The following is a 14,099-nucleotide window of genomic DNA, read 5'->3' on the forward strand; positions in this document are numbered from 1 at the left end:
ACATACCCAGAGCATCAGTAATTTTTGGCGCGTTTTCTGTTCAACTTCTTGTGTTTACGTAGTGAAGTTTTTAACATTAAAAAAATGTCTCAAGGAAAGAAAAAGGAAAAATCTCCAAGTCAAGAAAAGACTCAATGGATCTTGATAGCTCCTGGTTAGTGAGAATAAGACAAACGAAGTGGTGTCGATTTGGTTGGGGTCGCTGAAGCGCGCCATGTTGAACGACCTAAACTTCATGTTGATATTTTCCACAGAAAATAATAATTTATCTAATTTTTCAAACGATTTTTGTTTAAATATTATATCACTTACCATTATAGTATCGTATAGTAGTGTACTGGAATGTTTCCATGCTTATGGGGTCGTGTTTTTACGATAAATTCTTTCATGTTTCTTGGCGTTTGTGTTCAGCTTATGAAGCCATTTTACCTCAACAGAAACGGCTCTGAACGGCAGTTCAGATGGTAAGGACGATGAACCAACGTTTGTGAAGCTGTTACACCCAAGAACAGGTAAAATATTGCAGTAAAACAACTAGAAATGAGATATTTTCTCAAAAACATGTCCACGCTCGCAAGAGCAACAAAAAACATGACAATGGGGGGAGGGGAGGCTAGATAGATTGAGGAGGGAGTGGTAAAAGAAACTACTTATATGTACACATTTTACTAAAAATAAAGTTTTGGAATATTTTTTAACAGAGAAAGAATGCATGTTCTTAATGTCAAGAAATAAAGATGCCGTGTATGAAATTATGAAGTTTGCAGAGGGGCCCAGATCATGGTTCATTGAGGACTCAGTCCAAAAGGGTACCGTACATTTACCTATTTTTAAGGAAACAGTCATATTTATCGCCTAAGTGGGGGTCAGAGGATTTTTGTTGCAAGATCATAAGGTTTGACTCTCAAGAGGCACTATATATCTGTATGATCCCCAATTACTAGTGGTTGCCACTAAAGGTGATACCTGTCAATATTTACCTGATACCCCACTCCAGTTGTCCAAAACACATGTGCCCCCCCCCCCCCCCCCCCACATCTGAGAATCTACACAAGGGTATAAGCTGGATAAATTATTTATTACTAATAGTATTTTTTTTCCAGATGGCAGTCTTCTTGTCACCACTTCAATTGATCCAATATTTCTCTGTATACCATACCTCACGAGGAACAAAACAAAGGTAAAAGCTTTCTTTTACCATACCATTGCCAGTTTACACAGCAGAGAAAAAGCAACTGAAATAATGTTTGGCAGTTTCAAGAAGTAAAAATGATGTTATTAATTTTATTTATAGTTCAGGACAATAGATCAAGTTCTAATGGATGATGATTACCCTGCCGTCAGTAGCTTGTCTATGTGTGTGTCATCTGACGTACTTAGTAATGTATGTGACTGCAAAGGTAATGACGATCTACAGGCTTACAGGCTAAATGAGGATAAACTAATAGCTTGGCTTAAAACAAAGGTAACATTGAAACAAATAATTGAATTAAATACATCTTATATATTGCATTGTGATACAAGGAGTCCTTGCAGAGTCTCCCTACTCAGAGACTAATAGTCATACGTGCTTATGACACACTCCACTGTCAGTACCACTACATTCAATGTTGGATGGTAAAGTGTTTAGTATAGACAATTAAATTAAGAATCAGATCTGTGTTGTACTGATGATATATGATCTTTTTAACCTCAGGTGGAATGTGTGGCAGACAAACTAGAGTCTTCAAAAATCAACGTGAGCAAAGGTTCCCAAAGTGCCACATTTGTACGTAGCAAGTTACAGTCCAATGTAACTAGAGGTAGGGCTGCGATTACTTGACAATCTTTCATTTATGCATTTTTTTCATTTGTTTTTTTTTTCTTTTTTTCCAGATGATTATCTCAGATATTCTTGTGGCATCGTGTGTCAGTATCTTGACTCTTCATGGGCTGACAAGCTACAGGCTGCATTAAAGTGAGTTGCTTTATAAAAATATACCTACATTTATAGTTTTGTTATATAAATGAATGTCTAAATTTCCAACCTGTGTAAAAATATCTTGAATTTTTTAAGTCCTATTTTTGAAATAATTTTTGAAGTACTTAAATTTTTTCCATTTCTTCATTAACAGTTTGCCAGAGGAAAAAACAGTTCTGTCGTCGCCAGAAGAACCACCTAGCAAAGTAAGGAATCCTTTATTTATTAACATCAGACGTAGGAAAACTGAAGAATCTGTTTAAAAACAGATTCAATCCTGAGACTCTGGAGTGAAAGGCAGATTCACTATTGCTAATTAACTATTGATTCTCAAGTATGTAAGAACCTTAAGAATGAAGCAATACTATCATGATATCATAACTAAAAATAACAAATGACAAGTCCGGGAATCCAACCCTGGTCGCAGTGGTTAGAGTGTGCTATATCACCACTACCTCACCCATGGTCCCCTCATATTTGATGTGTTACTTTTGTCCTGTTACAGAGGACCAAGTTAAATAATGATGCAGGGACGGTCTTAGAGGATTATTCTAAAGAATATGAGAAGATAAAAACAAAAACTACTTCAAAGGTAAGAAAATAAGAAAGAAGTCGTAACAGTAGGGTAGCTTCCTTTTTATCCTATTCTGTTTTATCCCATCCCAACCCATCCTATTTCAACACATCCTGTCCCATCCCATTTAAACCAATCCTTTCATACCCCCATTCCAGCCCATGCTATCATGAGTCCCAACCTCTTGCCACCCATCCCATTCCATTTTATCCCATTCTCAAAATCAACTGAAATAATTATTTTCCAGACCCCAGGAAAAATGACGGCAGCACAGAAGAGTTTATCAAAAGTCAACAAGAATGGAATGAAGTCAATGGCATCTTTCTTTACTAAGAAATAAAATTCAACTCTGTGTCTATATCGGTACGGACTTCTACATGTAAATATTGTAAAGAAAGGACAAAGCCACAAAAGGAATTCTTGCATGTACAAGAACTAATGGGTTGCTGTCACTCCTTGTACATGGCTTGAGACAGTGTCTGTATGTCATTGTAGGGTGGTAATAAGATTCATTCAGCTGATTGATACCAAGTAATACTCTCTGATGATAGCTCATGATAGAGAACATTCATTTGTTATTGTGTAGGCTGGTACTGAGATAAAGATTTGTTCAGTTGATTGATACCAAGCAATAGAGGTTTTGCACCATCACATGATGGCAGGCATGTTAGATGCCAGGAACAATACAATCTCTTTACAGGAGAAAGAATTCAATTCCCAAGAGCAAAGGAATTTTATTGTTCTGCCATCTAGCCACAGGCAGTCCAAGCTGTATTATGGGCATGGGCACATGATGATGCAAAACTGCCAGTCTCTTTCCCATTGGGCTTAGTGTTCTCCCATTTCAAATATCTCAGAGAATAAGATTCTTTGCTTGAGTTGCATCCCATATTAATATATCCTCTCAAGTTTTAAAGGTGAAAAAATAATACTCAAGGGAATGATTGATATGTAAATGATATTTTGACTGAAATGAGAACATAAATTCAACCCTACAAAGTAATTAATAAGCCTATTTACAGAGTTAAAACTATTTTTGAACAGTGTATCATAATTCTTGTTAAAAAACTTTATTTTTTCTTTTATAAAAAGTGAACGTCAAATGTATTTATAATATATTCTTTGGTCTAAATTTCACATTCATTTAGTGAATCACGTCTTTCTATCTATAATTTTGATATGAAGATTCCTATTGTGTGTAGTCTAATGAAATTTATTCTAATGTATGTGTTTGTAAATAGATGACATTTTGAATACAGTTTGAGTCTTATAATCTCAAATTCCTCTAGTTATCTGGATCTTCCTCTTATCTTGAACATGATTCCACATTCCTTGGACTCATATCACTACAATTTTACCCCTGGATCTCATGACTGATTTACACAGTACGGTTCTTCCACGTATGATATATGCTGACGATACAAATTGCTTTGTGTAAATCAACAGTACAACTTGCTTGAAACTGTAAATGGCAGCTAATTATGCATGACAGTTTCGAGGAAGAATTGTATTGTGTAAATTGGCCTTCAAAATTCTGCTACATGTATGTTTAATCTTCTCAAGGAGATTTGAGATAATGGAACTCCACTGCAAATTCTGTTGTAAATGGTATCGCTTGTTCTTGTATCGCTAGTGAATATAAGGGCTTACTGTGATATTAGTGAATTATAGAGTGAATTTATTTAACCCTTGGAATTGATATTGTTCTACTAGGCATTAGTCTATACCTATTCTGTTTTCCTATGAATAAATGAATAACAAGAGGTGAGGGAGAAAGAACTCAGGCGGAGGTCAAAACATTTTCCACTTTATTTAGCGGTTTTTGTGTCAGAGCAGACCACAGGTAGCCCAAGCTTGGTTTCTGTGGTGTCCTGTTATAAGGAAATATATGGGGATTCATCAAAAATTTCAATAAAATCATTGAAACGTTTTAAACGGCTATATTCAAAAAATAACCACACAGAGCGAAAGAAGTACTACTTCAAAATGATCGGGTAATATTTTGAGGCTTTATTTCATGTTTCAATGATTTTATTGAAATTTTTGATGAATCCCCATACATTTCCTTATAACATGACACCACAGAAACCAAGCTTGGGCTACCTGTGAACAGATTGATTTAGACTTCAAGGGGTAAATGAATCACTCTAACATAGTGAGAATTAACCTGCTATGTATTACATTCTAATAAGGAATGATGTCTTATCGAAATAAAAAATGATTGCTAAAATATTTGTATGTGTCTCACCAATCATAAACTAACTCTTAATGAAGTTTTTTTTTTTTGATTTTAGAATTTTTTAGTGAAAAAATAGCTTATTTTAGAAGTAAGTTACCATTTGGCACCACTTGGTCCTGTAGGAGACATTCTGGAAAGATATGTCTTACCCTGTCTAGTAAAATGGGCCTTCAGTAACCCTTAAGTACGTACACCCATATTGGCTGACTTCTGCGTTGGGCACTATCCAGCAGAGGAAGTATTTAATTATTTTGAGAGAAATATAAAAAATCATGTGGTAGAAGATTATAGTGTTGCAACTTCTTCCTTTGACAAATGGACTTGCCTATGATTGCTGTCTGTGAGGAAAAACTAATGCCAGGAAAAGAGTGTTATTAAAAGAACTTTTACAAGAACTAAAGGTTCTGACACACGGTGCAACATTGCATGCAACATTGCATGCAACATTGCACGCATCAGGAATGTTGCAGCGTGTCTACCCCAAACTTGTTGCAAGCAACGTTGCATGCAACAAATCTGAAGTTGAATTGCGCTTTACTCTTGCAACATTGCGTGCAACAAATTTCATCATGTGAACATGGCTGCAACATTACATGCAACGTTTTGAAATTTACAGCCAATCAGCTTGCACCAAATTTATAACTGCTGATCAAATATCTTAACATAGCAGGCTGACACAAGTGATGTTGCGTGATTTTGTTGCAATGTGTGTTCCCCCAATTCAAATTTGTTGCTTGCAATGTTGAGTGCAATGTTGCATTGTGTCATCACCTTAAAGCACTCTCCACTTTCCGTGCACCAAGGTTCAATTGAATGCTTCCAATCATGCAAGGCTGCAAGGTTCAATTTGTGTAAGAACGTTTTTTGGCATAATCAATGGTCAACACGTATGCAGACTATGGGTAATAGTGTAGCATAAACCTTTTCTGAGATAGCAAATATGGTGCATTATGCTCTAGCTTCTGTACAAACATGTGTCTTGTCAATCAACAAATACATGATGGGATAGTTACCAAATGAATGGATAATTATCCATCTGATGGTGATCTTGCACGGTGGCGCTGTCTTAATCGATGTCTAAATTGAAAAGGAGAAGATAAATAAATAAAATAAATGGGAATTAACGGTGGTCCCTTACACAACAAAGTGTTTATCAAGATTGGACTTATTCCTTTCTAAAAAATAATGAACTGAGATTTCCAGAACGAGAAAAACGTGTCTAAAATTCTTGAGTGTGTTACTATAACAGGCCTATGACATCTATGACATACAGTATTACCTTGATGTTTGTCTGGTGAAAGATAAAGGCCACTTAGCACTTTATAAATTGTATGTACATGTTAAAATCAATACACTCGTCACCTGACTTACCTTCTTAGAAACATGCAGACGGCCCAGACAATGCCACCGAGTCCCGCAGCAAACATGAGAGTACCGACAATGATGTATACCACTACAGAATCTAGATATCATTACAGAGAACATCAATACATGCTGCTGGAGGGGAGGGCGTACTGAATTGGGTGGTGTGGGTGAAGCTGGTGGGTTGTGTGATTTACTGGGCTGTGCGACTGGTGGTGGATGGTGATTGAACTTTTTAGTGCTAATGGGTAGAACACAGGTCAACTGTTTTACTTAAGTGGATTGGGATACTGGGTTAGGAATACATACGTATTATGTTTTTGTGTACGGGAGGGGGTGAGCCGGCTGAGAAGATGGGTTTGTAAGATGTAATGGGATGGGAAAGAAACGTGTTTTTTTCCCACACGAACACTCAATATTCAGATAAGTAAGGGGGTAGGTTTCCTCACTACTTACGAGCTTCATCAGGTAATTCCTCTTTCTTGACCGATTTCAGCATGGCTGATATCTCCACATCGCCATTAGCAGTGGAATGGTCAGAAGTGATTTTACAAAGTGCAGGAGAAAAACAAGTGATGGAGAAACAGTTCTTGTCGATCAGGTACGCCACGTCACATCTTGGACGAGCACAGCACATGCGCATGCAGAAACCCATGGACCTAAATGAAATCATCACGATCAATCTCATGTTTCCTTTGGAGGATTCAGAATTTTATCAATGCCCTGAAACAACCTCTGGGCTGCTGCCCGGCTGCTGATCAAAGTCTGAGCATGGCCAACTCAGGATGAACCCTAAAACAATCTCAGTGGTCTAATTTAAGTCAGGGCATGGCTATCTCACTGATCGATTTGGAATTTAGCTTCTTAGGTCTCGCGGAGGGAGGAAAACTGGAGAAACCAGAGAGAAACTCTTGATTCGTGGGAGAGACGCAATGAAACCTACTCACATGTGATGCCTAGTACACGAATCTAACCTGAGGTCCCACCCTTTGTTTCATTGCAAGGGCAAGGATCTTTTATAAGACCAAGCTTATTTCAGAACCTATAGATTTTTCTCCATGCGTGTCTTTGGTCACTCACTTGACTTTGCCCAGGAATCTAAAGGTACCAGCCTCAAGACCTCCAGCAAGGGTTTTGTTCCTCGCAATCAAGGATTTAGAAATATCGTCTGCATGGCATTTTGGATGAACCTCTTGTGACTCGGCCAGACTCACGCCTGAAATGAAATAAAAAATCTGTTGAGTCATGTTACTACTAGCAATTCGTGGAACCAGAGCCACGGGTCTGTTCACAACCCTGACATCATGAGTAAATCCTTTATTTAAAAAGGGTGGCATGTTATAGTGAAAAAAATATTTATAATCTCGTTGCCTCAACTGGGTATTATTTTAAGTGCTACACTTGTAAAACAAGGACTTTTTATAAATTATTTTCTAGACTTTTCAAAGTTTACTGACGGAAGTTTTGCCCTCGCAATTTACGGCAACTATCAAGCGTCAGGAGTTTGCGCATAAACTTTCCTGCCAGCCATATTGGAGGTATAACATTCTTAGGTTTAATGGTGTCTTATCAGGAAATGTACACTATGTTCGCTATCCTTGAAAAGGTCTTTGGCAACCAGTTTAACATTTTCTTTCCCTTAAAACGAACATGAAATAACGAAACAGTTTTTACCATCGTTGTTTGGTGAGGTTCTTGACATGTATGATATTCTCGGCTTAAGGCTGGTAGGTTTGGCCAGTACCGCCTGGCAACTCTTCTCACTCTTGCACGTGACTGAATAACAGCGATCACCGAACATGAAGGCCAGGTCGCATGAATCAGCATCACAACATTCTCTTATACATTTACGCATAGTGTTCACGTGAGGCCTTTCAGTGAACTTGCCTGTATGGTGTAAAGTATATCAAAATGAATCTTAGTATATCTATTCTATCCAGTAAGAGGTTTGTCTGTTTCTATTATCAATATTCACTTACAATGTTGGAGGTAATAAATGGTGGTGATGGCGATGATGATGGTCATTAGTTATAATGATAATGACAATGAAAGGAAATAGATGCAAGGGGTCTATAGCAAGGGGTCTATAGCAAGGGGTCTATAGCAAGGGGTCTATAGCAAGGGATCTATAGCAAGGGGTCTATAGCAGTGCGAACCTCACAAAAAAAACATGTAAGGAAAGTGATGGTTGTAAAATAATTATTTATATATCTATTATTTATAAAAATATGATGTAATTTCTTTGGGTGTCTACATGACGTACCTGCGTGTATTCCACCACGTAATGTTACGTCATAAGTAATCGTGCTTTCAAGGCAAGTCTCTCGAGGATTTTCACGCAAAGCTGTAAGAACCAATAAAAACCTTAAATCGTCTTACTCCACTTTTTTCTCTCGTCATTCTTTACATTCTATTTCCCCATTTTTCTCTCCCTTTCCTAAATCCTCTACTCCTTCTTCTTTTTCCCTCCTCCTCATTTAATTTCTCCTCCCTTCTCCTTTTTCTTTCTTTACTTTTCCCTTCTCTCACTTTCCCATTTCTCTCCTTTCCCAAACCCTCTATTCCTTTTTCCCATTCCCTCCTCTTCATCTCATTTTCTCTTCCCTTACTCTTTTCTTTCCTTCATTCATTCTTTCCTCTCCCATCCCCTTCTCTTTCCCAACTCCCAGACAGATAAATGTCTAGATATAAAGAAAGAAGTAAGGATTTCTTTACCAAGATCATGTCCTGTGGATCCTGGGTTCTTCTTTAAAAACGACACCGCTGGCTTCAGATTCAGAAACGAGAAACTCGTGGCAAAAACAGGCTCGGTCTTGCACAGTTCCTCGCTGTAACACTGGACCGCATAGCAATGGGTACCCATCATGAATGCCACGTCCGCCTTGGGCTGCTTGCAGTTCAACTCGATACAATCATCCATGGAATCTACTCGCCCCATCTTGGTGAACAGTCCCGAGTGAAGACCCATTCGGAGCGTGACGTTGTACTTGATGGGCGTGGCAGAACATGAGTGTTGTACTTTTAGCGTGGGCTGGACACGTGGTGCAACTAAAACGAAGAATAAAGGTTTTTCATTGGTCTAGCAAACAAACGAGTAAGATTCTGTTTTTGGTAGCAAATAACACAACACAATGATTGATGAACCTAAAATATAGAATGACAAGTTTGCGGTTTTTAAAAAAGGCCCTAATAGACGTCGTTAGCCTGACCACGTGTTTTCAGACCACGTGTTATTCAGACCACCTATCGTTCCCTATAGTATTATTTCTTTGTTTAACGATTGTGCATAAGACACATGAATAAGGATACAACTCAAAATCGTATTCTCAAGAGAATGACACTTGGTCTGAATTCGGAAAACATTAAATGCCAAAAGCGACCAGGTTAGTCAATTTCATTTTAATGAAAGCCCTTTATTGGGATCCTGGGAATAAGCTATCGTTCCAAAAAGGCAAATATCATCCTAGAAGGGTATATTACGTACCTGTTGTTGTCACTTTGGCCGAGGAGGCAGCTGCATGTGTGGGAGACTGGGTCGATGGTTCTTGTGGTGCTGAGGTCCCGGACGCTAAGCCTGAAGTTTCTTTTGACATCATATCTAATGCAATAATGAAATTTGCATTGATAACATGAAAAGATTAATAAAATTAATAACAATAGATAATATAATTAATGTCAAAGAAAATGGCAATGATAACTATGACGATGATGACAATGAAGAAAATGATGATGATGACAATGAAGAAGAAAATGATGATGACGATGATAAAGATAATAAAGATGATGATGGTGAGGATGACGATAATGGTGATGATGATGGTGATGGTGATGATGACAGATGATGATGGTGATGACGATGATAGTGATAACAGATGATGATTGGGATGGTGCTAGTGATGAAGGTGATGAAGAAGATGATGATGAAGATGATAACGATGATGATGATGATGACGATAATGATAATGAAATATAGAATCTACGAACCTTTGAACTTGTTTCTAAACGAGATTCTCGGGTAGAACTGTGTGGGACGAGCAGCTCGGGTCTTGCACGAGGAGGGACTGGTACAAGCAACAGAATAGCAATCATCTTCAATCATGAAGGCGAGGTCACACGCGGGCTGCTTACAACATGACTGCATACACAGATCCATGGTGGTGGTCTTGCCATTGTCTGTAAACACCCCAGCATTGATTCCACCAATCAGAGTCTGGTTGTACAATACGTCACCATCCCAACACACGCTTCCGTTGGAACTGCTATCACCATGGATACTGGTATTGCTCGATTCTAAAAGAGCATTGAGAACATGAATATACTTAGACAAACTTTTCTGTGCTGGATGTCGTCCAGGATTGACCAATGAAACTGCAGTTTGTTTTCGTCCCGTTTGTTGATTGGTTGTCAAGGAAGCGTCATTGTTAGTTAACGGTTGGATTTTATGAAGTCCATGACCATTGATAGAGACAACACGTCCAGGAAAAGAAGCCTGATTTATGTGGAAACTCTTGAGATTCAAATGTTTAATGACGACATTACCGCTATTAGGTCCTAAAGCCACAAGACCCACATTGTTGTGACGACCTTGTTTTATCTTAATGTTGACGCCTTTGTTTTGTAAAGAAGCGACATGTTTCAAGATATTTGTACTGTCGGGCCCCATAGCTACCAATCCAAGGGGATGTTTGTGTTTTTGCGCAGTTTTAATGCCAGCATTAAAGTTGTTGAAGAAAGAAAGATGCTTCAAAGGTTTAATACCAACATTTCTGCTGTTCTGTCCCCAAGGCACCAGCTTCACCTGTTTCATATTTCCTACTTTTCTTTGTTTGTTCTTTCTTATGGTTGTGAAGTAACTAGAGATGTTGGTGTTTTTACGTTCAGACATCTGGTTTTTATCTGCTGCTGACGGTGAAAGGATGCTGAAGTTGGTTTCTTTGGCGCCATTTGATTTGACATAAGTGGGACTTTCCTCGTCCTTATTTACGTTTATGGGAGATATCTTCGTTAAACCTCCATTGAAAAAGTAATGCGATTGGTCAGGTTGGCCGTTTGTTTTCTTTAAACCTTGTTTGATAATGGGCTGTGATTGGTCAGTTTGATTAGCCGCCGTATTCATCAAACCCTGTTTGATAACCGGCTGTGATTGGTCAATTTTGTCATTGTTCTGGTTCATTGTTTCACCAGCCATTACAAAATCATTCAATATTCTTTGTCGATAGGTGTCCTCATTTTCCTGTTTGATTTTCGTATTTTTCATGCTGTTGCCATTGCCATTGTTTACGTCACTAAATCGATAACTATTCGTCCCCACCATCGACCCATGGTCGGCAACACCGACCTCCTTGCCTTTGTTACTGTCGTAAATATTGTTATTAGTTTCACCATTAAGATGTTTGACTTTGGTACTGTAGTTCTTCTCGTCATTTTGGCTATGTCCTGCAGTAGGCTTTCGTCTACCACCATAATTGCTATTGTTATTAATCTTATCGTCAAGTATCCTGTGAGCCGTATTTTGGTTCGTGTGTTGTCTTGCAGTAGAGGTTTGAACGAAGCCCTCAGTCCCAGCGTTCCTGTGTTTGTCATTGATGAAACTAACGTCAGCTTTGTCAGTCGTTTTCTTTGCATGCTCTTGTTCTACTCTAGTTTTTGTCTCATGCTGGTCATGCGTATTCACGTTAGTTACGGTAATATTGGCTAAAAATAACATATTATTTGTCAGTAAGAAAATAAACTCAGTGGAAACATCAGTTTTGTAACAAAACATTAGTCTTTGTTAGCGCAAAAAACTCAAACATTGATTTGCGTCTTACATCTCCTACACCGAGCCAATGAAAAGGAATTTAAACGCGAATGCAAAAATCTAAGCTTTCCATTTCGGTTCTTATTTTTCTCTAAAATAATTGAATAAAGTTCGATCGTCTTTTACACGTACCTTGTACTCGGTCTAGTCCTTTTCGGTCATGATAGACATAAGCGATCTGGGGATTGTACCTCTCAGCATTCCTTGCAGGCCTGGTCTTACAGAGGTTATTACTGATACAACTGACAGCGTAACATACTCCCTCCAGCTTGAACGCAACATCACATGTTGGTTTGGCGCAACACCACTTGATACAAGTATTCATGTCAGTTTCACCATTCATGTCAGCTTCACTATTCATGTCAGTTTTCAGTTCCATGAATTTGCCAGCGTTGATTCCGCCAACTAGAGTGACGTTATTCTGAACAGCACTCACGTGACACCGTCTTTGTTGCGATTTGACTGTAATGTGTAATGAATATGGAACGATTACTGTGACATGCCTATATATGGTATGATCACTGAGTCATGTGCACTGTGATATGCCTATATATGGTATGATTACTGTGATATGCAAACTGTGATATGCCTATATATGGAACGATTACTGTGATATGCACTCTGTGACATGCTTATATATGGTATGATCACTGTGACATGCGCACTCTGATATGCCTATATATGGAACGATTACTGTGATATGCGCTCTGTGACATGCTTATATATGGTATGATCACTGTGACATGCGCACTCTGATATGCCTAAACATGGTATGGTTACTGTGACATGCGCACCGTCGTATACCCATATATGGTATCATTACGTAATATGCTTATATATGGTATGAATGCGTCATGCCTATATATATCATATGATTTGTGATATGCGCACTGTGACATGCCTATATATGGTATGATTACGTCATATGCCTAAATATGGGACTTTTAAGTTGGTGTTTTTTTTTTGCATATCTTACCGGTATCGTAAATCTTTCTGTGGGTCACAAAGACAATTACAGGATTGTAGAAGAGCGAAAATGCAGGCTTGGTTATACAAAGTGCTTTAGAGCTACAGCTGACCGCAAAGCACTGCTTGCCCAGCATAAAGGCGAGATCGCAGTCTGGTTGTCTACCACATCTACTGATGCACTGACTGATATTTGAAACCTGACCTTCGTCCATGAATTTTCCTGATTTAATCCCATACTTCAAGGTAACATTGTACTGAACTTTTCCAGCCATGTAGACGATTCTTTTCGGTTTTCCATTTTTCAATGTTACGAAGTCTTCCCTCATGCTTGTGGTGCCTGTCTTGGATGGTAAGTCGTCACCAATAACTTGTTTTGTTCCCCCCTCAGGCTTGGACATGCTGTCTTTGTTTGAGGAGTTCTCTGTCGTGTTCATCGTACTGGAGCTATTGTCCAACTCATCGTTCTGAATATCAAAATTCCCTGAAACAAAATTACAAATGAAATAAAAATTTAGACATAAAGATGGCTTTATTCTTCTCTTTTCTCTTTCTTTTATCGCTTCATTCCTATATCCATCTCCCTCTCTTTTCTTCCTTGTTTTTCATTTCTTTTTTGCTTCTACGATCCAGACAAGCGCATGGACACGCTTTCTGGTGTTTTGGTACTCCATCAATCTAACAACAGTTGGAGTCACCAGCTTTTGGATTGAACAGAAGCCAGAAACCCAGGCGTCTAAAAATTGCTATGGGGTCACAAAATCCCAAAATTTCAGCTCTGAGTCTATTTTATTCAACTTCCGACTTTTTTTGTTGTTGTGAACTTTGAACTCAGAGTTATTCAGCTTTGACGGACGAATCCCCATACTTACCTATCAGTTTATATACACTGTTGGCGTAAGCACCCCCAAGCCTTCCACGGCAGTCACGTGACACACCATATTTATTAAACTCGTCCTCGGCTGTCGGCCCACTCAAACATTCGCCGCCGTCTTGTATGGCAAAAACAGGATACCCTTGTTGCTTAGCAACCTCTGCGCACTTGGCGACAGGACTGGTGCGAGTCTGATAGAAATCGTTCAGTCTTGGGTTTGTGTGCTCGAGTTTTTTGAGTGCTCGATGTTGGGTGTCTCGCCAACATCCTAATTTTGAATATTTGCCTGAAAAAGTAAAAACGCAACAAATCTTAGCTTTGAAA

The 14,099-nt window shown here is 38.6% G+C and overlaps 2 protein-coding genes across 5 annotated transcripts in view; one reads left to right on the top strand and one right to left on the bottom strand.

The window, feature by feature from the left end:
• On the top strand, window positions 1-4,764 carry LOC116291805 (ribonuclease H2 subunit B). Its single transcript, XM_031699018.2, has 10 exons — window positions 1-154; window positions 438-512; window positions 702-809; window positions 1,104-1,180; window positions 1,295-1,465; window positions 1,697-1,802; window positions 1,876-1,957; window positions 2,115-2,166; window positions 2,466-2,552; window positions 2,782-4,764. Exons 1-10 carry the CDS (start codon window positions 85-87, stop codon window positions 2,872-2,874), a joined length of 921 nt encoding a protein of 306 aa, XP_031554878.1. The 5' UTR covers window positions 1-84; the 3' UTR covers window positions 2,875-4,764.
• LOC116291804 (uncharacterized) overlaps window positions 4,754-14,099 on the bottom strand; it is a 23,422-nt gene continuing 14,076 nt past the window's right edge. Inside the window, exons 14-26 of one of the 4 annotated variants that reach the window (XR_004196612.2) lie at window positions 13,774-14,061; window positions 12,912-13,385; window positions 12,068-12,397; window positions 10,120-11,829; window positions 9,620-9,733; window positions 8,851-9,183; window positions 8,399-8,479; window positions 7,810-8,022; window positions 7,216-7,351; window positions 6,592-6,794; window positions 6,145-6,235; window positions 5,545-5,850; window positions 4,754-5,124 (exon numbers count right to left, since the gene is read on the bottom strand). Coding sequence is in view for 3 of the 4 variants with exons in the window: in XM_031699016.2 (XP_031554876.2) it covers window positions 5,802-5,850; window positions 6,145-6,235; window positions 6,592-6,794; window positions 7,216-7,351; window positions 7,810-8,022; window positions 8,399-8,479; window positions 8,851-9,183; window positions 9,620-9,733; window positions 10,120-11,829; window positions 12,068-12,397; window positions 12,912-13,385; window positions 13,774-14,061 (4,022 nt within the window). In the remaining variant the exon portion in view is untranslated. Of the gene's footprint in view, window positions 5,851-6,144; window positions 6,236-6,591; window positions 6,795-7,215; window positions 7,352-7,809; window positions 8,023-8,398; window positions 8,480-8,850; window positions 9,184-9,619; window positions 9,734-10,119; window positions 11,830-12,067; window positions 12,398-12,911; window positions 13,386-13,773; window positions 14,062-14,099 lie in introns of all 4 variants that reach the window. The other 3 variants (XM_031699016.2, XM_089026223.1, XM_089026221.1) reach the window with 3 other exon arrangements.

This window comes from Actinia tenebrosa, unplaced genomic scaffold (genome assembly GCF_029948245.1).
Source record: "Actinia tenebrosa isolate PJP-AT-01 unplaced genomic scaffold, QUT_ActTen_1.0 PGA_scaffold0__85_contigs__length_37466705, whole genome shotgun sequence".
In the NCBI taxonomy this organism is placed as follows: Eukaryota; Metazoa; Cnidaria; class Anthozoa; order Actiniaria; family Actiniidae; genus Actinia; species Actinia tenebrosa.